This window comes from Phaethon aethereus, assembly GCF_964289735.1.
Source record: "Phaethon aethereus genome assembly, chromosome: 1".
Lineage (NCBI taxonomy): Eukaryota > Metazoa > Chordata > Aves > Phaethontiformes > Phaethontidae > Phaethon > Phaethon aethereus.
In genome coordinates, this window is record NC_138575.1 from 31,132,407 (window position 1) to 31,159,343 (window position 26,937).

The window sequence follows — 26,937 nt, forward strand, 5'->3', positions numbered from 1 at the left end:
GAAGAAACTGTCATGGGAAATTGTTTATGTCCTTAACTGGTATATAATTAGAGTAGGAGGATGTGGTTTAGAAAGCAATTGTATTCATATAATTTCTACTTCACAGTTAGCTGAAAAAGACCTGTCTGGACAAGAGTCTGTCTATGTGATACTATTTACTCACAGTTAGACAGTAGTGTGTACAGTTACATCCATGCAAGGAAAAGTTAAAAGACCATTAACACCCTGTGGTTAAAAGTTTGAATGCTAGGAGGTATTGCCTTTTGATCAGCTGATGTGTATGAGTTCCAATAGTGTTGAATGATATGATCACATACCCAGTTTTGATGAGACAGCAGCACAGAATGAACATGCTCTTGGAATGAAACACTGCTACAGCATGAAACAATTTTTTTTTGTTGAATTTTTGTCATACTTACAAATTAGACTGTGTTAACATGAGGCATAAGGAGTTGTAGTGAAATTTTGGAGTGAGTGTGGTGCATACACAGGGTCTGTGATAAGCTCTGAAATGATTTTATATGCACGCACACACACACCTGCATGCGGGTAAAATGGTCACGTATGATGGGGAGAAAAAAGATCATTACTAATTATGGGAATAAGGAAGGGGTTTTCTTGATTTCCCCACCATATCTGTATTTATTAGGATTGCCAGCTTATACAGGTCATGTAGAGGCAATTACATTTTTATCTCGCAGAGGAATGAGGGGGATCTCTTTCACCGACTGTGGCACATAATGAATGAAATCCTAGATCTGCGAAGGCAAGTCCTTGTCGGCCATCTCACCCATGATCGAATGAAGGATGTCAAGCGACACATCACTGCTCGTCTGGACTGGGGCAATGAGTGAGTAAATATAATAATAAATGGAAATAGTGTAATCTAATTATAATGCCACAGCTTTAGGCTCATTGTAGAATGTTGAAATAAGTAACAAATTTCTGACAGGGGTTACCTTTTTTATTTTTTATGGACTTTCTCCTTCATTGTTTTTCTGTCCACTGTGTTTTAACGGTGAAAAATGACTTGTCATTTTGTTTTGCTTTTTTCTCTCAGTTTATTTTACATAGCAGTGGGACTGTCTACAAGAGTAATGCGTTGGAATATCTGCAGCATCCTTTTGAGTCTTCTTAAAATACACCTGACCAGATTCCTGTGTGATGCAGTTAGAATAGCTCTGTTGCCTTAGCTGAAAATACATTGGCTGACATTGCTTCCTTTTTGACTTGTGTCACACAATTCAGTTCCTACTTGGATGTCTCTAACGTACATCTTGCTACTATGTTTTGCATCTTTCTTTTATCTGAATAGCTAATAAGAACCAACACAAATTGTATTACCTTACTTTTTTTTGTTAAGAAGTGAGAAAAAAGTTAAAATACCTTTTGGCATTTGGGTGCTGTTTCCAAATCTTTTCTTTAGCCTATATTCAGTTAAACTCTGAATAAATGCAGCAATATTCAATAGTAGCATTAACTGAATTTCAGGGGGTTCTGCAGCTACTGCTATCTGAAAGCCTAAATAACTAACACAATGGAAGAACTGTGATCAGCTGTCTATGATTAACTGTCTGCTTAGAATTTTGTGCTAACCGAATGGAATTGTGATGGTTTTTAAAGAGATCAGTTCCTACTCCTTAAAAACATATTTAAAAAAAAAAAATTCTAATCTTTCAAGTTTTTCTAAATTCATCATGACTGCCCCATATGTGTTCTTAATCTTTATTGCTTGCTACTGTGCTGAAAACAAGTTTTATTCCTCTTGATTTCATTATTTTGTGCAGGGGATACAGCCAAGCAGCTTTGATGCCTTTCAGTTCAAATTAAAAATAAGCCGATGTTTTGGCATTTGATGGATTTCTTTTTATCTTCTTTTCTGCAGTTGTCATTCAAATTGACAATATTAGTGCAATTCATATTGTGCAATGTCCACAATAGTACAAAGGACAATATCTGTTGTACATTTTCCACAATGTGAAACAGATTTTAAAATTGTGGAAAAATATATTCTATTAACGTTACAAAGTGAGGAAAGGAGAGGAATCATCTGTGAATGGTAAATACAACCAAAATACATTAAAACAAAACCAAACCCAACTGAGAGTACCAACTAACAGGTGCATTGTTTGTTGGAATGTTTCTGTTAAACTTAAATAGAAGCAATGAGTTAATTTATTTCCTTTGTATGTAAAAACTGCTTACTGTTATTCCATTTCTCATACAGACAACTGGGACTTGACTTAGTTCCGAGAAAAGAATATGCTATGGTGGATCCTGAAGAGATCAGCATTACAGAGCTCTATAGGCTGGTACGTGAATACGGTACTTTTGTTGTAAAATTACATAGTGATATTTTGATGGCAGCTTTCTTCTACTCAATGAAATGTACTTTTTTTGATCAAATACACTGTCATTTTTTAATATAATGAGTTTTGCTATGAGGAGAGTTTTCTTTTGAACAGTTACGTCACTGCTGCATTTGTATGAGATGCTTTGATTTGATGTCAAATTTGTGTGTGCACACATGCTCTTTTTACGTGTTATTTGTTAAAAGTTTTGTTTTCTGGTATATCATTAAAATTGTGACTGTTAACATGAATTTAATCATCAATAAAAGCTTATGAGATTCTTTTTCATTAGAGCTTTACCTGGCCCATGAGTCCTATTAGATAAGATTTGTAGAAATATAACATACTCATGGTACAAGAATTGTCACAAATAATCATATGGGACTATTGGTCTTTTCTAATATATTAATGTAAATAGCAGCTAAACTGCACAGAAAAGCTCTCCTTTGGGTATAAAAACCCATCTTGATTTACTAAAACCAGCATTGATATTTCTTATTCTGATTTAATCTCCGATGAGGTCTAAGAAAACATGCCAATTCATTTATGTGGGCTTGGCTCATATTTAAATACTGCAGCTGTTACAGATATACAGCTCTGAGCCTTACTTGCTTAAAAATAAGTTTTTAATTAAACTAAATTTTATTGATGTTAACTTTTGTATTTAGATATAGAATAAAGCAAAAATATAATTGCTATGATTTTCTGTGGAGCTGAAATTACAAAGTATTTTTGATAATTTTTAATAACATCTGTTGATAACTTGTAATGTCAAGCCTAATAGTAATTTCTTCATGCTAGTATCAGTATACCTTTGGGCAGTTTCAAAGTCATATGTAATCTTATGGAATCCTGTTGAAGCACTAGATGAAATACGGTGAGGAACCATTAATCATAAGAATAAACACACAGAGGAAGAATAACCCATATATTCCATAATAATGGAACTCATGGAGTGCACTTTCAAAAATAAAGAGAGAAAAAAAGCCCAAGATAACCTCAGTTTGAAGCCTAAGTAGCTTAGAAATAGAGTGCTGATCAAAACGATTTTTGGTACAATGTAAGAGGGAAATAGTACAACTTAATATTGTCCTACTGCTTTGCACACAACACCAAGTTGGGTGGGAGTGTTGATCTACTGGAGGGCAGGAGGTCTCTGCAGAGGGATCTGGACAGGCTGGATCGATGGGCAGAGGTCAACTTTATGAGGTTTAATAAGGCCAAGTGCCGGGTCCTCCACTTCGGTCACAACAACCCCATGCAATGCTACCCAGGCTCGGGGAGGAATGGCTGGAGAGCTGCCTGGCAAAAAAGGACCTGGGGGTGCTGGTTGACAGCCAGATGAATATGAGCCAGCAGTGTGCCCAGGTGGCCAAGAAGTCCAGCAGCGTCCTGACCTGTGTCAGAAATAGTGTGGCCAGCAGGAGTAGGGAAGTGATTGTGCCCCTGTACTCGGCACTGGTGAGGCCGTACCTTGAATCCTGTGTTCAGTTTTGGGCCCCTCACTACAAGAAGGATGCTGAGGTGCTGGAGTGTGTCCAGAGAAGGGCAATGAAACTGGTGAGGGGACTGGAGCACAAGTCTTATGAGGAGCGACTGAGGGAACTGGGGTTGTTTAGTCTGGAGAAGAAGAGGCTGAGGGGAGGCCTCATCACTCTCTAAAACCACCTCAAAGGGAGTTGTGGTGAGGTGGGTATTGGTCTTTTCTCCCAAGTAACTAGCGATAGGACGAGAGGAAATGGCCTCAAGTTGCGCCAGGGGAGGTTTAGATTGGATATTAGGAAAAATGTCTTTACAGAGAGAGTGGTCAAACATTGGAACAGGCTGCCCAGGGAGGTGGTGGAGTCACCATCATTGGAAGCGTTCAAAAAACATGTAGACATAGCACTTCAGGACATGGTTTAGGGGACATGGTGGCGCTGGATTAATGATTGGACTTGATGATCTCATGGGTCTTTTCCAACCTCAGTGATTCTGTGATACTCTTAATGGGTGAGGAAAATGGTGAAGTCAAATCAAAAGAATTTAGTAGCTTCTATATAGCAATCTGCCAAAGACTATGAAATATGGATGTGATTTTTTCCATTTTAAAATACTGTTATTTAGTCTTCTGCTAAAGCATTTTTTTGTGTGTTTGAATACTAGAATGTTACATCATTAACTATTTAAACCAGCTATGAAATACTGTATTGTTACAGCACAAAACTTTAAAGTGGCTTAGAATTTTCAGAGTGAAAAAAAGGTAAACTTCTAGAGGTTACTGTTTTTCCCAGTGCAGCACTGGGAAGGTCACTTGCTTGCATTCTCCTTCTCAGATACAAAAAAACCCCAAAACCCCCCACCAAAACCAAACAAACTATTACAAGGTAATACTGGATTAGAAGAGGAGAGTTTATCACCTCTGGAAGAAGGAGCAGGCAACTCACAGAGAGTACAAGGATCTCGTTAGGTCAAGCAGGGACAAAATTAGAAAGGCAAAAGCCCAGCTAGAGCTCAGTCTGGCCACAGTCGTAAAGGATAATAAAAAATGTTCTTACAAATATATTAACAACAAAAAGAGAGAGGCAAGGAGAATCTCCATCCCCTACTGGATATGGCGGGGAACATTGTTACCAAGGATGAGGACAAGGCTGAGGTACTCAATGCCTTCTTTGCCTTAGTCGTTAATAGCCAGTCCAGATATCCACAGGGTATTCAGCCCCCTGAGCTGGAAGATGGGGATGGAGAGCACAATGTACTCCTCATAATCCAGGAGGAAGCAGTCAAGGACATGCTAAACCACCTGGACACCCACAAGTCTATGGGGCCTGATGGGATCCACCCGAGAGTACTGAGAGAGCTGGCAGAGGAGCTTGCCAAGCCACTCTCCATCATTTATCAGCAGTCCTGGTTAACAGGGGAGGTCCCAGACGACTGGAGGCTTGCTGATGTGACGCCCGTCTACAAGAAAAGCCGGAAGGAGGATCCTGGGAACTACAGGCCTGTCATCCTGACCTCTGTACCGGGGAAGATTATGGAGCGGTTGGTCTTGAGGGCGCTCACAGGACATGTGAAGGACAACCAAGGGATCAGGCCCAGCCAGCATGGGTTCATGAAAGGCAGGTCCTGCTTGACCAACCTGATCTCCTTCTATGACCAGGTGACCCGCCTAGTGGATGAGGGAAAGGCTGTGGACGTTGTCTACCTGGACTTTAGTAAAGCCTTTGACAGCGTCTCCCACAGCATTCTCCTGGAGAAAGTGGTGGCTCATTTCTTAGACAGGTTTACTCTTCGCTGGGTGAGGAACTGGCTGGATGGCCGAGCCCAGAGAGTTGTGGTGAATGGTGCTAAATCCAGCTGGTGGCCAGTCACAAGCGGTGTTCCCCAGGGCTTGGTTCTGGGACCGGTCTTGTTCAATATCTTTATAGATGATCTGGATGAGGGAATTGAGTGCTCCCTCAGTAAGTTTGCAGATGACACCAAGCTGGGTGGGAGTGTTGATCTGCTGGAGGGTAGGAGGGCTCTGCAGAGGGATCTGGACAGGCTGGATCGATGGGCTGAGGTCAACTGTATGAGGTTTAATAAGGCCAAGTGCCGGGTCCTGCACTTGGGTCACAACAACCCCATGCAGCGCTACAGGCTTGGGGAGGAGTGGCTGGAGAGCTGCCTGGCAGAAAAGGACCTGGGGGTGCTGGTTGACAGCCGGCTGAATATGAGCCGGCAGTGTGCCCAGGTGGCCAAGGCCAACAGCGTCCTGTCCTGTATCAGAAATAGTGTGGCCAGCAGGAGTAGGGAAGTGATTGTGCTCCTGTACTCGGCACTGGTGAGGCTGCACCTTGAATCCTGTGTTCAGTTTTGGGCCCCTCACTAGAAGAAGGATGTTGAGGTGCTGGAGCGTGTCCAGAGAAGGGCAACAAAGCTGGTGAAGGGTCTGGAGCACAAGTCTTATGAGGAGCGACTGAGGGAACTGGGGTTGTTTAGTCTGGAGAAGAGGAGGCTGAGGGGAAACCTTATCGCTCTCTACAACTACCTGAAAGGGGGTTATGGCGACGAGGGTGTTGGTCTCTTCTCCCAAGTAACCAGCAATAGGACAAGAGGAAATGGCCTCAAGTTGTGCCAGGGGAGGTTTAGATTGGATATTAGGAAAAACTTCTTTACAGAGTGAGTGGTCAAGCATTGGAACAGGCTGCCCAGGGAGGTGGTGGACTCGCCATCTCTGGAAGTGTTCAAAAAACGTGTGGATGTTGCACTTTGGGACATGGTTTAGGGGACATGGTGGCGTTGGATTAATGGTTGGACTTGATGATCTTGAAGGTCCTTTCCAACCTTGTGATTCTGTGAAAAATTTAGAAATTGGGTTTAAGGAGGTCATTCAGTATCACGTTTTTTACCTCTTTTTGTTTTGAGATTTTTACAGTTAATTCAAACTGACTGCTGTGTTGCTTCTGGTATTTTTAGATGGAGCATCGCCATCGAAAAAAAGACACACCAGTACCAGCTAGCAGCCACCATCTTTTTGTTCAGATGAAGAGTCTAATGTGCTCCAATCTGGGAGAGGAACTGGAAGTAATCTTCTCACTCTTCGATAGTAAAGAAAATAGGCCCATCAGGTACCACATGATTTTTCACTGGAATACTGGTTTGACATAAGTTTTGTCAATACACAGTGTACATTTTGATCCAGGTAACAAATATCACATTTAGAAACAAACAGAAGTTAGTCTTGATTTAGGATAATTTTTTGCTTCCTTTTGAAGTTCAGTTTCTATACTTAATAGTTTGTAATATCATTTTAGGTTTAAATAATGTATATTTCTCTGTCTTGTTTACCTATTTCAATTTTCAGTTGGTTTTGTGCAGGAACATGTATATCTGTATGCATACAGAGTGAATATTAGTTCTGTGACCTAAAGGTCATTTTCAGTATCTCTGTTTCCTCTCTCCTCATCAGTGCACATTCAAAACTGAGAACTGTTGCTTGCTCTGTAATATTTATGAGATGAATTCTCCTAGGTACATGAGACTTGAGGACTGCCCTTAGTGAATTAAGAGTCCTTTTATAAAAGCAGTCTGTACTTCAGTGAGGAGGGGCCTGTTCTTCAGTGAAACACTCAAACCCAATCTCACATCCACTTAGGGTTTGTTTGGCCTCTTTTTTCGGTTGGGAGCTGATACTGGAACCATTCTTTTTCTGTTTGTCATAGAGCTTAAATTCTGTGAGAGCCTTGATAACCTTTGAATTTTTAAATATTCAGTACTTATTTCTACTCCCAGCACACTTCTGGCCCAGAGAGAGAACATGGGAGTGAACAGCAGTGGAACCACTATGCACTTAAATATGAGCACAGGAGAGCAGAATTAATACAAGAGCCTTACAAGTTCTGTTTGAGGAATATGTCAGGAAGATTGAACCAATAAATGCTTGTGCAGTGGTCATGGGTGTGATGGATTGACCCTGGGTGGGTACCAAGCCGCTCTATCACTCCCATCCTCAGCAGGATAGCAAAAGAAAATATAACGAAAAGCTCATGGGTTGGGATAAGGGCAAGGAGAGATCACTCACCAATTACCGTCACAGGCAAAATAAACTCAGCATGGGGAAAATTAATTTAATTTATTACCAATGAAATCAGAGCAAGATAATGAGAAATAAAACCACATCTTAAAAACACCTTCGCCGCCTTCTCCTAGAGCTCAGCTTCACTCCCGATTTCGCTCCCTCCTCTCCCCGAGCGGCGCAGGGGGTCGGGGAATGGAGGTTGTGGTCAGTTCATCACACGCTGTCTCTGCTGCTCCTTCCTCCTCAGGGACAGGACTCCTCACACTCTGCCCTGCTCCAGCGTGGGGTCCCTCCCATGGGAGACAGTCCCCCATGGACTTCTCCAACGTGAGTCCTTCCCACGGGCTGCAGTTCTTCACCAACTGCTCCAGCCTGGGTCCCCCCACGGGTGCCATTCTTCAGGAACAGGCTGCTCCAGCCTGGGTCCCCCGCGGGGTCACAAGTCCTGCCAGCAACCCTGCTCCAGCCTGGGCTCCTCTCCCCATGGGGCCACAGGTCCTGCCAGGAGCCTGCTCCAGCGTGGGCTTCCCACGGGGTCACGGCCTCCTTCGGGCATCCCCCTGCTCCGGCATTGGGCCCTCCCTGGGTGCGGCTGGAGATCTGCTCCCCCGTGGAGCTCCATGGCTGCAGGGGCACAGCCGGCCTCCCTGTGGGCTTCCCCAGGGGCTGCCGGGGAACCTCTGCTCCGGCGCCTGGAGCCCCTCCTGCCCCTCCTGCTGCTCTGAGCTGGGGTCTGCAGGGCTGCTCCTCTCACATCTTCTCGCTCCTCTCTCCAGCTGCAAATGCTGCCTGCCGGTGGTTTCTTTCCCCTTCTTAACTCTGCTCTCCCAGAGGCGCTGCCACCATCACTGATGGGCTCGGCCTTGGCCAGTGGTGGGTCCATCTTGGAGCCGGCTGCATTGGCTCTGTTGGACACAGGGGAAGCTTCTAGCAGCTTCTCACAGAAGCCACCCCTGCAGCCCCTCTGCTACCAAGATCTTGCCATGCAAACCCAGTACAATGGGAGATCACCTTTTGGTCAGAAAGCTCCCATTCATAATTTGCTGCTCGTTCTTGGCCGCTCTAGTCTCTGCTGTCCTCATGGTAAAAAAAACATGTTCTGGAGGCAACAAACATCATCTGCTTTAAGATTAGAGAAATGGCTATGAGGCAAATGAAAGACTAGACTTCGAAGCAAAAAACATTTTAGATAAGACAGCTCACAAATACGTGAAAAGAAATATAATCTACTGCACTAAGGCTGTCAATAGGGTAAAAAGTGTTACTCAAAATGTGCACAAAGCCATGACTATGTACTAATTGTCATCTTACATACGGCAGTAGGAATTTGGGGAACCATGGGGAATTTGGGATGAATTTGACAAAATTATGTCTGTGCTTTGTAGTTGGGGAAGATAACTAACCAGTAATTTGAAGGAAGATTATACTGAGTAAACTGATTTTTATTGTTAGTGAAATCATACATATGCAACTGTTGTTACACTGTTAGATGCTAAATACTGACACTTCATTCCGGGCTGCACTTTGGACATTACTCACCAAAACACAGTTTACTGTCATTTCTGAGAATTAAACGTGCATCAGGGCACATCTTTTCTGTTCACTCCAATGAATGCCACAGCAGGTGATAGATTTAGGAGAGAGCTTCAGACCTTGACAGAAAACAATTTGGGTGTTATGGATTGCTGAAAACAAGGTTAGGGCAATAGTGGTGGTATGAAAGCAAATGGATTGGATTTCATGTTCACATGAAAGCACAAATTCTAGAGCTGTTTGTCACATGCTTGCTGTGATCTGACCTTTAGTTATTGATTCCTGACTCCAGTGTCTGTTTGCAGCTGCTTTATTATGTGTGAACTTCCTCATGCCATTACTGGCAAACCTTGAAGTGTGTTGCCATGAATCCAAACTGCCTTCTAGGGCATGGGGGGAATGACAAGATGAACTTTGTGAAAGTAGTTTGCAGCCATCTGCAAAACAAACATACACCTCCACAACAAGAAAACCACAAGAAAAAACCCTCCCAAGAAACAAACAGAAACCTCTCAACACATTGAAAAAACTGAAGCCAAGAGAGTTTTCACAAGAACGAATTAAATACAAGGTATATCTGTGTCATGAATTCTGGAATGCAGAGGTGTCCAAGCTTTATGTGGTCTTCCTGGACTAGACCTGGAAGCCACATAACCAGGGTATCGCAGAGTTAAACCAAAGCTATTTGGTCCTGGTACACAACAGGGTGGTATGATGTATAATATTTATGCAGTACAAGTGGGTGGGATATTTCAGAGGTCTTTGAGCCCTGGCTGATGCATGGATGAAATGAACAGCTTCCCTCAGAAAGATGGTGTATGAGAGGAGACAGTGTCTGCGCTCCCCAGCTACTGCCGTTCGCACCCTGCAATGATGCCGAAGCCTTCTGGCAATAACAGAGTTGTGCAGCCTGGATACGCAGACTCTTCTGCTCGCTTCTGGTGCAAGTGCAGGTCAAAAGCTCCGTGTGGCAACACCTTAAGGTCTGTCACAACCTAGCTGTGTCATTTGTCTGTTGGTTTCCTAAGTCATTGTCCTGTGGTCCCGCAGAAAAATACAAAGAAAATAATAGGTGAAACTTGTCGATAGCACAGATAAACTTAAGGAACTATACATGATAATTTATTTCCTGAAACAGAAAGATCTTTGGTTAAGAATAGAAGTATATGAATAGACATGACTTAAAATGTATTTTTTCAATTAGTTCCTTATGGTATTAGAATTTTGGGGGTTTGTTTCCTTGAATGTTGTCGCTTTTTACCTCAAGTTTCAGTTTTGCTGGCACTGTGTGTGGACCAAGTTTTCCTCAGGAAGTCCCGCTCGTTTTAATGAGACCGTTTGAATGCGTAATGTTAAGTACAAGCTCACAGGTACAATTGCGCCAAAAATGTGGCTTTATGTGGATTCTAATATAGTGTTCATTGTCCATCGGATCTAAATTGACATAAAGGAAGTGATTTCTGTAGCCTCTTAAACAAAGAGCCCATTTGGAGACAGTAAAAATAGCAGAATTGAGGTTTAACGATAGAATTTCCGTTCTGATATTTTTCTTAAGACTCACTTAGCTTCTTATCAGGTGGACCTGCAAATGTAAGACTTCTCTATACACCTATTTCATTTTTTGTAACCTCAGATTTATGCAACTGAAATAGCAGCTTTAAAAGATTGTTGGAGGACTAGAAGCAATACTATCTGATTAATTTTTTTAATTGATTGCATATCTTTTTCCACATCCTTTTTTTTGTTTTATGTTACCCGTTTCATGCATTCAGCTGTTTGAACAGAAACATTTGTTCCAGTATCACGGTTAAACTAAATTGCAATTGTAGATACTGAGGTGGGGCAAGTACCTACAAAAAGTAATAGTAAGACTTTAGGAAGCTTGAGTACAGCAGTTGCCTTCCTAGTCCAGCTCCAGACTAGTGCAAGAAAAAATAGCCTCTGGGTAGGATGCTCTGATTCAAAATGGTTAGCAATATTCAGAAAGAAATATAGCATGTTTGAGCTCACAGTTCACTTGGCTGCTTCATGTTACTGGCCTGCAAGGAACCACACCATATAAATGATATTTTGTGGCATTTTTCTTAGTGAGAATATTTTTACTGTATTAGTAGAAAACTATCTTTATATTGCTGCAGATTTCATACAGAATGTTTTCATTAAATTTTGAGTATTTATACATTACTGATAAAAGGATGTAATTTTTACTAACATGCATAAAGCAATTTGATTTTGTGATAGTGACTTGGCAAATTTGCAGTTACTGATTTTTCTGATCAACTGTAGAGTTGAATACTTTGAAAGGGTTTGATTTTTCTCTTATTTTGAAAATATCTGAGTTGTTAATAATGTGGATAGCTTGTTACCATGTGGAAAAGTCCGTGCTCTGGAAAAACAAGATAAGAACAAGGTACTTTGTAACATAGGGAAGGTATGGTTTAATAGCTGAGCTTTATATTAAAGGGCAAGAATAAGGTTGTCCTTAGGCCATTGTAAAGTGAGTTTTCTCAGGGAACATTGAGAACTGATCAGACTTAGAATATAGACATTGAACAATGAAGGGTAAACTTTGAAATGTTTTTTTGTTGTTCCCATAGTTATAGATTCTCTCTGAAAAAAAGCATGCCCTACTAACTGAGACAAACCAAGTTAGAAGCAGAAAGCAGAGTGTGTTAACAGTTCTTGCATTTGACGTAGTGGGAGTAGAATTGGATGTCTAGTAAGAAAATGGAACATCATTACATGCTAGGAACAGATTAAAAGAATATAGTTGTACAAAATAGAAAGAGATTTAGACATCAGACTGAAAACTGCGATTCTGAATGTCAGCATACAGCTTTTCTCTAGTTCTTGTGACACGTGTTCTGCCACCGGAACTAGGTTCTGCAGGTATTCTTGGCAGGGCTGGATTCTAACACAACACAATGCTAGCCAGTGTTTGTCTTTGTAAAGACAGCCGGAGGAGGAAAAGGACAAAAGTAATAATTGTAATTCCCTTCACCTTTTATACAGTATCTTAATGGTGATTGCTGTAGCTTAAGAGACAGTCCAGACTCCCTGGAAGATAGGAAATGTAAGTTTGAATAGTCAAAGACAGAGCAAGAAACTGAGCATGGGTCTTTGTTTTTTTAAAGAAAACCGAAACCTATTAATAGAAATCTGTTCTTCACCTACACTGTACTCTTGTTCCTCTTTATTTAAAAAACAAAATAAAATTTAAAAAAGCCAAAGTGGTCACCGCATGCTTTATATTTAAATTTAGCATTTGCTCTTCTTCATCACCTTTTGTTTCTCTGATTAGTTGTGCTTCATCAGAAAAGAATTGCTACTGAAAGAGCATGCAGGTATATCTTCATGGCGAAGGAGGACACCATCAGGCTCTGGAATCTGAGTAGATGGAGATATCTTTCCATAGTTACAAGTAAAATGCCAAGATTAAGACACATGCCAATGCTTAGCGTTTCCTTTTTGTTTAATTTTGGAAGGTTTGATGATGAATAAATGGACTTTAGGATTGTAATCCAGCTCCAAAGACTTCTAAACTTAAGTTCTTTGTGTGAATTGCATATCTAGGCTCCTCTTGCAGTTTACAGAGACCTAGTTATAGTCGGTGAAACCTAGAAAGCGATTCAGCTGATGAAATGTCTGTGTCTTCTTTAGGGCATGTTGGATAGCTCTTCAGAATCCATAGGCTGTATTGATTAAAGAGCTGCTTGGCATACCCTGAAGTAATTTTGAGCTGAATCCATCCTATTTCGTTTTTATTTTCTGTTTCACTGCTTTAGATCTCAATAAAGTTTGAGACTTCAAGTTCAGAAAGAGTTGATCTTGAATTCATAGAGGATATAGATACTCAATATTAGTTATCTGACTTCTTGACAGTAGCCCCTCAGGGTGGAATCCATAAGGAAAAGCACTCTGAATTGGCTCTTAAAATATTTGCAAAGGATTTAGAGAAGATGGATCAAAAATAAGTGATATATGTATGTGCAAATTTACTACTGTTGCTTCAGTATATATTGAAAGTCTTTTGTTAAAAAAGAAAGCATGGTCTGTGTGTCTCTTGTTATTATGTTGTGGTAGGCAATGTACATGTTTTAGGAATGTTATTCTAATTTGAGATATAAATTGGTGCTCTCGTTGTGTGACCTACCAGTGCATTTCTAGGATGACACCTTATAAAATAAGTGAGAGAAATTAAAGCCATAAAACCATTAAACCATTATTGCAGTTTTGATAATGTGTCTTCGTATTCCTTTAGTGCTTTGAATAAAAGGAAAATTAAGTAAATTTATAACTAGATTGTTCTCAATTAAATAATTTTTAATCTTAAAAGCATGGATAAGCGCTCTTAATTTTCCCAACATGTACTAAGTATTATATAATAATGTGTTTTTCAGGTGAGGTGTGAGAAATTGTGATGTTGCAATGAATTAGTGACCTGCCCAGAGAAGAAATCTGATGTCAGACAGTGACAAAAAAAATCAGTGTGATGCTTGTGGTTCTTTTTGACCTTTGGAATGCCTAGCCAAAGATTTCTCTGGATTGGTAGCAGCTGTGATGCATCACTTGCACCTAATTTAGTGTGATCAGTGCCCACTTTGGGCAACAGGGATTCTTCTGTCGACTTTAGTAAGCTAGAGATAAATGCTCTTTTGTGATCACTTACTGTTTGTTTGGGACAGTATGGGACCGTACTTTTCTCCAGGCTTTTTTTGTTGCTGGAAATTGCTATTAAAAATAACAGTTTCTACTTGTATTGTCGTCCACAATAACATCAGTTCTGTTGTATTAAGGTAGATGTAATAATAAAATACAGGTTTATTTATGAGTTTATTATTATTAATAAACAGTAATAATAAATATTACTTTGCAGACTGTTTCTATATTGATATAATTACCTAGTATGTGTCTTCACACTTTAAAAGGCTTTTATTTGGACATGAATATTCTACTTCCTGTATGGAAGAAAGAAAACTGTCAGTATTTAAGTCAAGTTTTTAAATCTGAGTGATGACATGGTTATGCACTTGATGCATTAAGACTACAGTTGCAAGTCATTCATTGTCTACTTAATTGGTGCATACTAATTTTACTGTGTATGCATATGTATATATCCATATTTTCTAGCTAAACTAGCTGCTAGGCATAATTTTTGCTACCACTTAAATTAACAATAAACAGCTGAAGTCAGCCACTGATGATTCCTAGAGTTTTCCCTGGTGTGTTCTTGTATCTTGTTCCATTTGCCTTCCCTTCTTTCTGCTTTGCAGTTTGCTTTCTTAGAACAGTAACAGCCCCTGAGCGGGATAGAGCAAGTGTGTGAATGGCACAGCTTTAACACAGTACAGCCATATGGCTTGTCCCAGTAAAATTCTTTGTTTTATGCACTATTACGTCTTCTAACCTTACCTTATTTCTGTTAAGGTCACAAGCCCTGTCTCTGTATTCTTCAGGATTTTGTTCTTTAAGAAAATAAAAGGCTATCTTGATGACCCTTTAATTTGTAGAACTAATTACACTATTAGAATGCTAAGGCGAAATTTTTAGCATACATGGTTGTAGACTACTGTTGTTAGTGTATTTGGAAAATGGAAGAGGTCCATGATCCACATCTTCTCTCAAGGCTTTTTGTCTTTCAGTTCAGTCCGGTTTTCGTGGCCACTGCTGAGCTCTTACTGGCTACTTAGAGTTGTACAACATCTTAGTCTGTTTCTAAAGCATATTATCTCAAACATACTCAGGCTAGATCGACTGAGAGTCCAGATGGTAGTTAATTAGTATTGTTAAGAAAGGCTTTGATAAAATCTGTTCTTGAATCTGGCATGCTCAGCAAATATTTGAGAAAAGCAAAATCAGAAGGACTTATCAATTTAATACTGAGTTTTGATGGTTTGTTTTTATATCATCCAATTCTGATATAACTAGATGAACAGTTTGACAGTCAAAGACTGCTGTCTAATTCAGCAAGTAGTGCCAGCCAGCAGGAGTGGATTTGTGTAGCAGCAGTTCATGCTAAGCCCAGTGTTAACATGTGTAAATGTTTTATGGATTTTACATTGGACTAACTCTGTGGTTGTGTGAACTGAGTGGCAAGAGCATATGTTCCAGTTTAGTTTTATGCAGAAGAAATCCAGCTCACTAGCTTAGACTGTTCTGGGTTGTGAATCAAAATGTGGAGATGATCAGAAGATTTTCTTCAAAAGCAAACATCTGATTCAAACTAACCTGATCATGTAGATGGTAAAATAGTGTAAGATGGATTTTACAGGATCATAATTTGAATGTGGGAAAATCCTGTAAAAAACAGAGTAACTCGGCTGTACTCGTGTAATTTTTTACTTTGAGAGTTAGCTGATCTTTTTTAGCCATTACGGTCACATTACAAAAAAAATTTCAGAGTTAAAAGTGATTATAGATACCTGAATGCAGTTGATTTAATGTGAGATGCACTTATGAGAAAATAACTAAGTTTAAACTTTAGGTAAAAGATAGGACATTGTTAGAGCTCCAGAGGAAGACTGGAAATGTGTGTTTTCCACATTTCAGCAGAGTGCAATGATCCTGTGTTCTGATGCTCTTTATTAGCTGCTTTATAAATCTATTGTAATGTGTGGTCATTTATGAGATTTGTGAATCTTTGGAGGTTTTCTATTCCTAAGAAATGATCAGTAGCTTCTGTTCTGTAAAATTGGGATATGAAGATGCTTAGCTTCCCAGCGTTTAGAGTACGGAAGAGTGTAGTGATGATTGTTTGCTTTGGGGATATCTTATCTTACCAGCATAAAAGTTGATGAAATGAACCTCTTTTCGTGCAGTTAGAGCACAGTTACAAAGCCAATACTGTGTACTTCAACAGATTACACAGTTACCAGTTTTGTAGTGGCAGATTTTCAGAGAAATAAAAGACATCTGATGATAGTACATGCTTTTACCCCACGTGTACTCATATCATTTACCCAATACAGTAGTTTGTTGCAGCAGTGATGACCTTAGTGTAGCCAGAGGGCCCATTTACACTGGAGCTCTAAGAACACCAATCCTTTAATCAAGGATATATTGATTTTTTTTTTTTTTTTAATCAGATCCTAGAAAGATCTCACCTATCAGCTTTTAATAGAATCAGTTTAACAAGTTGCAAAGGACAAAGTAACAGCTTAGCTGTTTTCCAGGCAATGTGCATTATTCACTGAGACTGTTAACTTTATTTCTTACCACAAGAATATTCTGTTGTTACCAAAAAAACAAAAACAAAAAAACAAAACCCCAAAGAATATATTTACCAGGTGACTGTTCAAAAATCAAACACCCCAATGTCCTCTTAAATACTTAACCTTTCCATTGTAGATATTGTAAGACCATATTTATAGTTGTGGCACATTGCTATCCAGAGGTATTGCCTATTTTTTTTTATTTTGTAAACACCAACAATATTGGGCAGTGTATTATGAAAAAGGGTATAGAGGGTATTAAGCCTGCTGCCCACATTTGTTCAATTCAGACTGTGGACCCCGTGCCTGGCGTTGATGAGTATGTGTAAGAATGCTGCATCATCTCCTGCCCAAAGTCCAGTTGCTTTGCTGTCCTTTACATTTATGTAGCGTTTGTTCAGTGTTATGTGAACATACTGCTATAAAAATTATTTTTCTTAAATCTGGAATGTGACACACGATTCTTGTGTACCAGTGTCTTTTCTAAACCAATTTCTTAATGTTATAATTTTTTCCAAATAGCAATGCTGTTAATAGGACAATTTCAAGGCAGCACTTCAGAAAGATGGAGTGCGGTAAGATTGTCTTTCATTGGTATACACTTTGTGTCTGTGTCAATATGATATGAATATCTTATCACAAATGATTGATGCCTCTGGCCCCATCTGTGTGAGGAGCAGAGATAAGTTGGCATGCTAATCCTCCTTTTCCTATCACCTTGAACAACCTTATTTGTAACTATCATATTGCCCTCAAATGAACACAGATTCTTAAGCAGCACAAAGAGGAATAGGCTGTTTATCCAAGGCCAATGAAAGCGAAACTGCATTTTCTATTGTCTGAGCTTTTGATTATATGCTTAATGATTGTGTAAACTCCAGACCGTATTGAAGAGTAAGATTACTCTTCCTTTGTTTCATTTTCAACCTCACCTTTTTAGTGACATTCATACACATCATCAATCTTTTTATGCCTTTCTTCCTTCAGTTCTGCTATTACTTTAAATCAGTTAAATCACTTGCCAAAAGTGGAAATCCACATCTTGTTGGTGAAAATATTTACTACTTCGTGTTCTAATTTTTGGGTTTTGAGGTTTTTTTTTTTTCAGAAAAAAGCCATAATGTCATTTTTTCTCCCATTAAGAAACAAATATTCTCCTCCCTCCTTATCGTATTGAAATCGTAAAGGAATTTGGTATAGTAAGAGGATGTTTAAAGGCATTTTTTTTGCAACCTCTGTCAGCATCTTCAAACCTGAGATTTGTTCTCTTCTAGCACAGCTGCAAGAACCCAACTTTTAATCATCCCTCTAACTAAAGTTTACACAACTGACTATTATTAACAACAGCAAGGACGGGCTTGAATACCTCTTGAATCAAGCTGATAATACATTTCCATTACCCAGAAGGCTCACTATTGAGAACCCATGATGTCTGCGTAGATATCCCCGTGGCCTCTCTTGAGCAAGAGCTCAAAAATTCAATATTACTTTAGGCATGTAAGTGGGTTACACTTGAGTTTCAATATCTAGTTTTCTTAGGATCAGTGCTCCAGAAATCAGCACTCTAAATGCAGGAGACTCAAATAGTTAAATTCTTTGTTGCTTCTTAACAATGTTGAACACTAGACTACAAAGGAGAGAGAGTATATATTTGTGAAGCTGTAGAGTGTGTACTCAGTGCAAGGCTTTAGCGAAGTTAATAAAAAAGTACAGGAGAAGAATCCTGTATGGATGGCCCCCTGGCTAATGGAGAATATGTTGCCTGTTGTGAGGAACAGTTCATTAATTACAGTAATTTGGAACTTCAGGACAAGTAAAGACAAGTGATAAAGTGTGGTAGTGGGGCAGTTATTAACTTGCAGAGGTGGAAAATGGAGAAGAATGTGTAAAGAATGGTATTTCTGTAAAGATCCAGATGACCCAGCTGTCTATCTGTGCTGCTTTTATGTGGTACTTACATATAATCACAAAATCATGGCATAGTTGAGGTTGGAAGGGAACTCCAAAAGTCAACTGATCTAACTCTGCTAGAGCTGGTTGCCTAGGACCATGTCCAGATGGCTTTTAAATGTTTCCAGTGATGGAGACTCCACAACCTCCCTGGGCAACCTGTGCCAGTGCTCAGACACCCGCACAGTAAAGAAATTGTTTCCTGATGCTCAGAGGGAACCTCCCGTGCTTCAGTTTGTGTCCATGGCCTCTTGCCGTATCACTGGGCACCACTGAAAAAAGCCTGGCTCTGTCCTCTTTGCACCCTCCTTTCAGGTATTCATATATATTAATAAGGTCCCCTCTGAGCCTTCTCTTCTCCAGGATAAACAGTCCCAGCTCTCTCAGCCTTTCCCTCCAGTCCCTTAATCATCTTCACAGTCCTTCTTGGACTCTCTCCAGTGTGTTCATGTCTCTCTTGTACTGTGGAGCCCAGAATGGGACAAAGTACTCCAGGTGTGGCATAACCAACACTGAGTAAAGGAGAGAAGAATCACCTCCCTCAACCTGCTAGCCATAATTTGTCTAATGCAGCCGAGGATACTGCTGGTCTCCTTTGCCACAAGGGCACATTGCTGGCTCATGTTCAACTTGGTGTCCACCGGGACCCCCAAGCCAAGCTGCTTTCCAACTGGGTGGCTCCCAGCATGTACTGGTGCCTGGGGTTGTTCCTCCCCATGTGCAGAGCTCTGCACTTCCCCTTGTTGAACCTCAGGAGGTTCCTGTCAGCCCACTTGTCCAGTCTGCTGAGGTCCCTCTGAGTGGCAGCCCAATCCTCTGGTGTATCGGGCACTTCTCCCAGTTTTGTGTCATCAGCAAACTTGCTGAGGGTACACTCAGATCATTAATCAAGACGTTAAACAGGACTGGACCCCGTATTGACCCCTGGGGTGCACCGCTAGTTGCTGACCTCCAACTAGACTTTGTGCCACTGATCAGCACCCTCTGGGACGAGCCATTGAGCCAGTTTTCAAGCCACTTCGCTGTCTACTCATCCAGCCCATACATTTTTTTATATGTGCATACATGCACACACATTAGTTGATATTGCAATTTTCTGTTGCTGTATGTACAATATCTGATTGTTCAATATTTAAGTTTTGTGGTTTTAAATCTTGGAAATTCAGAGGCTTTATTGATAAATAACCCTGCATAAAGAGAGGAGTTTGTTCCTGCCATTATCTGTGAGAATTAATATCATTCTGGGAAAAAAACTGTTTGCTTTTTTTCCTAGCTGTTTAAGGATACGTTTCAACTGTATCTCGGACTAAGTTAACTGATCCCAATAGCATAGAATTTCTGGGAGGAGTGAACACTGACTAGAGAGGCAGAGTTCGGACTGGACTTTGTTGTAGTTTTTCAGCAACACAGAATTTTTATGAAGAAAAAAAATTATGTACATGAAAGTGTGCTTAGTAGAATGCTATGTGTTATGCTACACATACAATCTAGGTGCTCCTTTTAATTTTTAATCTATCATTAGGTGATAGGCTACTCTGCCTTTTCCCCTTAAAATACTATTTTTTTACTGTGTGTAACCTTCACTTCATTAATACTGTTCCTTGCAAATTATTACTCAGATACCTCCACATTACTCATGGATGCTTTTTGTCTTGTAGTAGTCTTGGATCTCGACTTTCTCCATGCAAATGTGCCTGCTAGGCAGGGCAGGGGTTTGAGCTAAAGGAGCTAGCAGGGTTTCCGGTAAGAGAGAGTAACCTGTGGGAACCAGAAGCAATGAACTCGCCGAGGGCTACTTTTCCTTTATAGTATTTCCACAAAAGCATTTTTACTGGATCACAGCATAGGGTAGCTCGGTGTTATTTTCATTTTCCTGTGCAGTGTGCACAAAAATATCTCATCTTTCACAGTATTAAAACTGTGCTACAGCAAATTACATAAAATCAGTGCATCTATATCTGTACCTTACAGATTCAGGAGAGATGAAGCATCTTGGCTTTTCTGGCTAGCAGACTCTTTTGACAGTCCGCCATTCTGTTACTCTGTGTTGTCCTTCCTCAGAAACAAGATAAAACAAAGCCAGCCTGGTCTTATTTACTTCTTGCTCATTCAGGAGGTAGTTCTGATTTTAGCAGAAGGGTTGAAACACCTTGAAGGAAATGTAAAGATCGCTTTGGCAAGAGAGCAGCCACTGCTCTATTAACAATCCTTTATGCCTTTGGAATGAAAATACCTCTTTAGATGGATAACTTGGTATGCACATTTGTGAATGTGGTTGCTAATTTTTTTAACAATTTTATGTCATCCTTTATAATGATATATTAAAGGGGCCTTACAAGAAAAATGGGGACAAATTTTTAGCAGGGCCTGTTGCGATAGGACAAGGTATAATGGTTTTAAACTAAAAGAGGGTGGATTCAGGCTAGGTAGAAGGAAGAAATATTTCACCATGAGGGTGATGAAACACTGGCACAGGTTGCCCAGAGAGGTGGTAGATGCCACATCCCTGGAAACATTCCAGGTCAGGTTGGACGGGGCTTTGAGCAGCCTGATCTTATGTCCCTGCTTATTGCAGGGGGGTTGGACTAGATGACCTTAAAAGGTCCCTTTCAACCCAAACTATTCTATGATTCTATGATTTTATATATATATACGCACACAGACACTCAATATATAAGAAGGCTTAATTATTTCATTATTGGCTTTAAGACAAAACACCTGGTAATTTGCCCTTGTGGACAAGAATGTATTTGGTGTGATTGTAATTGGAAGTAAATACAGGTTTATAAAAAACAGCTTAAAAGAAGCCTGAAGTTACAGAAATTTCAAAAACTTCCCTTCAGAAAATGTGCCTCATTTTTTTCCAGTTATTCATTGTGAGCAGAAAGATTCCTACGTGCAGGAATACAGTCAGGACATAGATAGTCAGTCAGCCGTTCCTTGGCAGGAGTAGTGAAGTAGTAAAAGTCATAGGGCTTCTCCTCTGCTTGGATCCTAGACGAGGAGAAATTCTGGAGTAGCAGTCATCAGAGGAGGTTAGCAAAGAAGTTGTTTCTTGGTCCCAGTCAGACTGGAAAGGTGAAGGATGTGCCTCAGGTGAATAATACTTTTGCCTTGAGAACATTGACTTGAACTTCCTGCTGTGGAGTTCCTTCACGTCGGAGGTAAGAACACTGAAGAGCTGGCTCAGTCAGTCAGTGTGCCCTATGAATTACACTTTCATTTCTTTTACAAAGCAAAACAGTTCTGAAAGCAGAGTAAAAGATGCGCTCACAGTAACTAATAGCCTGACCCGTAAAGTACTCAACATACACTAATCAAACTGTGGAACTTGAGCCTCTTAGGTACCCCATGAATATTCAGGCTACTTGCCTTATGGTGTAAGGAGGATTTTTTAAATTTTTTTTTTCATTCCCTGATTCTGGTTTTGACTAGTTCTGGATTTAGAAACTCTTCACAGGAACATACCGTGACCAATGAGAATTTTCAAAATCAGTGGGTTGGTATCTTACAAAGATTTATGTAAGTCTGTCCTCTTTTTCTCTTGTTCCTATTAATATGTAATTATTTTTTTTTTCCTTACCTTTCAGATATCAATAGCAAAATATATTTCATTTATCCCTCACAAGTAAGTAATTTTTTTGATAGCCCAGTTTTACATACTCATCAACAGCAGTAGTATAAGCAGACATGATTTATGTAGCAGGAAGAATGTGTATGAATGTTTGGCACAGCTGCATCCTCCAAATGTTTTGGCCTTGAGCTAGATTCTGTAATAAATGTCTTTTCTACAGATTTATATTGCCCTTCACAGACAGGTGATCAAAAGGGTTTGTCCTGGCTTTAGGAGGTTTTAGATGTTTTAATAATATTTCTTTTTACAAATCATTCATTTAATCTGACTTTGTGCAAAGCTGTGTAATTTGCTGTCATTAATGAGACATTTTTGAATTGAAAGAGAGTAACATTTTACTTCAGGGTAGTGTTCCAAGTATTCTTGGAGGAGTTGACATTTCAGCAAGCCCATTTGCACTGGCCTGACTGCCCAGACTGTCCTGTTCGGCGATTGTATGGGAGCTGCTGCATGTGAATTTGCAGCAAAATAACTACATTTGTGGATAAGTAAAATGAGGTAGATATGGTAGGAGTGACTTTCTAAAAAAAAGGCACAGGTGTGGTCTAGCAAGAAAATGCTTGTGAAAGGGCTTGGTTTTGTATTTTATGGGGTGACAGAGCCTGTTTTTAATCGTATCTTTCATGTGCTCTCAAATCAATAAGTACAGATGTGTTATTCCCAGGTGTGAGGGTGCATTAGAAATCAGTTGTGTTTCATGATGTAGCTCAGTTCCTCTCATGAATTCAGTGAAACAAATGCACTTACATATCTAGTGTTTACAGATTCTTTCTCATATATCTTTTATGTGCTGCGTTTGGAGTGAGGGTGCTAGCTTCTATAGATCTTTGAGCTGATCTTGTGTAGATAGGTGCTTTTTTAAAGCAGACAAACCAACCCAAGCAAGAGGAACCTGCGGTATCAACTAGGTCTCTCATATGCATTAACAAATAACCCTCTTACTGTTTGTGTTTTAAAAATTGCAAAGTAACAGGAGAAATAATTGGTTTTGATTGCAGTGATGAAAGCACTGCAAGACGTGACCTGTCTCGTAGCTGGTGGAGCTTAAATGATTAGTTACGTTCAGGAATGAATGCGGTGCTAGAACAGGGGTGTGCGTGCACCAGCCGTGACGTATTTGTGACAGATTTAGGTAATGATGAGATGTATTCTACACCAGTGGTATTCTGGTGGGTTTGCAGATCATCGTACTGGGAACACGCTGCAGTCGCACTGGCTACCGGCAAAAGGCGTTTTAGGGCCAGCACGAAAACACAGACTTGCTCTTTATAAACCCCCAAAGAGCGATGAATACGTAGGAGCCCAGGTGTCGCTGGCGGGAGGGGCGTTTTCTTAAATGCTCTTGTTTCCCTTCACTTTTACCAATCCCTCCTGCTCTCTTCAAGTTTAATTTCCATTTTTGGGAACAGCAAATCTGCTTGTATCCTTGACTTACCTCAGTCAGTGACTAGGATAATAATCAAGACTGTAATTCAGCTTAAAGGATCTGTAGGTCTGTGCACTGATAATGCTGTGCTGCAAAATGTTTATCCGTGGTGGCAGACTAAGCTCACCATTACTGGGAGCTCCAGCTTCTGGTGTATGTTGTTTCTTTAGTTGTAAATACCTGCGGATAGATTCCAGCATGCTGTCTGTCATTTAAAACTGTATCGTCGTCTTCTGGCTCTTGGTACCTCACGAAAAATAATTTCAAATTACTGCTTCCTAACTCTTTTCAAGAAATGTGTGATGGCACCTTTCAGTTCAAATACAGGTGCAAATATCTAAAATATAATGGTGTGTTCATAAAAACGGGTTTCTCAAGGCTGTCTTCAGTTAATAAAGAAACAGAAGATGAGAGCAGGAGCTTAATTTCGCTATATATGTCTGGTTTTCTTTCCCTCCCATCTCCCTTTCTGCTTTCCCTTTTCCTTTTTCCCTGTTAACTGTACAGCTAACCAAGGGAAATTGGGTTCCACAACGTAAAGCTAGCATTTCAAAATGTTTTTCTTCTTCTTCCCCCCATGTTGTCAGCATGGCTAGGGGACGTGGAGATAAGCTTCGATGTAACATCATAATATTGTTTTGTTTGATTTATTTTTGTTGATGCTTTGAACTGAAATTGGCCAAAATGTTATTTTTATGGTACTCACTCTTCCTTTTCTCTCCCCCTTTGCTCATTGCTACTTATTTTACAGCTAGAAATTTGCGTATCGTTTTCATAAGTGCATAACAGAGATAAAATACAGGGGCTGGCTTACAGCGGAACAGCTTGTACTGCTAAGTCATGTTGGCACATTTATCATTCGGTTATTCTCTGATTAAGAATGTACTTTTAAGGCTTTATTATCTTTACTTCAGTAACTTAGGTTGTACCACGTTTTTCTGCATTTCACCGCTAAGTATGAGGGTAACATTTTGCGTCTCATCTTGGTTTTATGAAGTCAGTGAGCCTGTAGCTGTAAATGAAGTCAATTCAGATTCAAGTTCTTAATGAACATCCATTAACGGTTCTCTGGAATGTGATAAACCTGAGCTGGAGAATTACGTGGCGGTATTCTCTTATTGCCTCTCATTATTTGCTTTAGAGATCACTGTAACCTGTATTTAAGCAGAGAACATTTATAAAGATATCTGAAACTGAAGCTCTACTGAGAACTGTATTTGATGACGTAGCTTTACCACGAGAATATGCCATGTGGTATAAATCTGGCTGGTTCGTTTTCTGATAGTGTGTTTATAAATCACAGAAGCAGCAATCTGTCTAGACTGGTAACGTGACTGGGAACATTTTCCTGCTAATACTGAGGAAACGGGGGTCACTTATGAAAATAGAACAGTTTGTGGCCGTGTTTCTTTTAAATGCCTGTGTTAAGCCTGAGATTTGGAACACATTGTTACTTTGTTAATACACGGGAAGTTACAGCACAAAAATCCCTCGCTGACCTTCTTAAATTAATCTCTCCAGCATTAGTTATTTCCTTATTTTCGCTGGGAAGGCAGCAGAGCTTAAATGTGTGCAGCATGTTTAAGGGGCGAGATTGGTACTCATAAAAAATTCATTGCAGTCGAAACTAGAATCAAATCATCTTAATAGAAAGGAAAGTTATTTCTGCTTTGGGATGCTGCTGCGTGTATTTGCCATAACTATGTACAAGAAAACTGAGAAAACTGCTGAGAAGACTGCTGTGCAGTAAGATGCCAGCCCTGGGGTTAACCCTCTGGAGTTTTTGCTGCTGTTTGAAACCAAGCTTTCAGATCTTGGGAATTCTGTCTTTATTTTGTTTTTGGAAGGTTGTTTACTTTCCTCACCCGTTTTCTAACCTGTTTGTCTCTATAGAAATGCTTTGAAATGGTATATAAATGCACATGCTCTCTATACTTAGATATAACATTGCCATTTTCTTATATAATCTTACAAATCTAACCACTTGCATTTTTTCTCTGGTAATGTTCAAAGATAACTGTTTTAATCTGAGCTGCAACTGGTACTGTGATATGTTTCAAGCAAAAAAATGTATCAAAGCACTGAACAAGGATTAAGATTTTTTTGTTTTTATTTGTTGTTTCCAGTTTGCTGTTTTCATTGCCACTGGGTCCTATGCTTCAGTCAAACAAAATTCCAAATTCAAATGAGGAAATTAGATCTGCATAACCATTACATGTCTGTTGCAATCAGGGCATTTCTTTGTGGCATGACAAAAGTCCTTGGCTTCTAATTGTGTTGTGAATCATAATCTCATGGTCTGTGAGTATAAGCAGAGCTTAAAAATTTCATATTGTAGTGGATAGTGAGTAGGAAGCTTTCCAAAGATGTGCCTTTGTTTCTGTAGAATGTAAGCTTCAGTAAATACAGAATACACTCCCAGTTAAGTTCAGTATTTGACAGCTCATAGGTAAAACTATGAAGATAACTTATCCACAGCAAGACAGTTTCTTGTTGAATGGTATTTTTCTTTGAACCAACATGTCTAGTGGTTGCTTTAAAGCCCAAAACTGTAGTGAAATGCGGTGTGTACGTAGGTATTACTTGTAAATAGTTCTGCAGACTGAAGATAAGGTGGTGAAATTCAGAAACAGCTCATATTGGTAGGCGTCAATACAAATTTAGCCAATGTACTGCAGGCTCCAGTGCACAGAAGCTGTATTGTTACTGCTGGAACAGAGACTTTTTTCTTTTTAGAAAACCATCAGTTTTGCATGGTGCCCGACATAATGGGGCCCTAAAACTGCTTTGGTAATGTAAGTAATAATTCTTGCTCAATGTACAATAACTTCGTGCGAGACCTATAAACAAAACTCTGCACTTCTTTTATGGTATTTTCCAATATTGCAAATGAGCTAAATCTAAATGAAAGGGCAGGATTATTTTGAAAACCATTTTTAAATCAACAGCAAAATACCAACTTGTTTCTCTGTAAAAATATACTCACGTAAACAGTCTTTAAAACTCAATTTTAAAGTTTCCATGGAGACCTAAGCTGCAGAAGTTGGCTGTATCATAGAACATGAACGTCTATGAGAAAATAGCGTTTTCATGCACTTTGAGGTATTTGAGTTCAACTCTGGTATTCTTAGGTTCTGCCTTTTATGCTGTCTGATAAAAAAAGCTGCATAGCTGAGGATTGCACAAATGTTTTCAAATAATTACAGTGAAAAAGCCTAAGTGTTTGTAGGTTCAGCCTGGATAGCTGGCACTTAAAAAAATAAAGCATTCTGCAGACATAGCTCTTAAGAAAT

The 26,937-nt window shown here is 39.8% G+C and overlaps 1 protein-coding gene across 2 annotated transcripts in view; it reads left to right on the forward strand.

The window, feature by feature from the left end:
- Window positions 1-26,937, forward strand: part of DOCK4 (dedicator of cytokinesis 4) — a gene marked incomplete at both ends in the record, with an annotated part of 263,581 nt that overhangs the window by 98,674 nt on the left and 137,970 nt on the right. For both annotated transcript variants that reach the window (XM_082011612.1, XM_082011613.1), the window contains 3 exons: window positions 702-850; window positions 2,228-2,312; window positions 6,789-6,940. In XM_082011612.1, coding sequence (XP_081867738.1) covers window positions 702-850; window positions 2,228-2,312; window positions 6,789-6,940 — 386 coding nt within the window. The remainder of the gene's footprint in view (window positions 1-701; window positions 851-2,227; window positions 2,313-6,788; window positions 6,941-26,937) is intronic.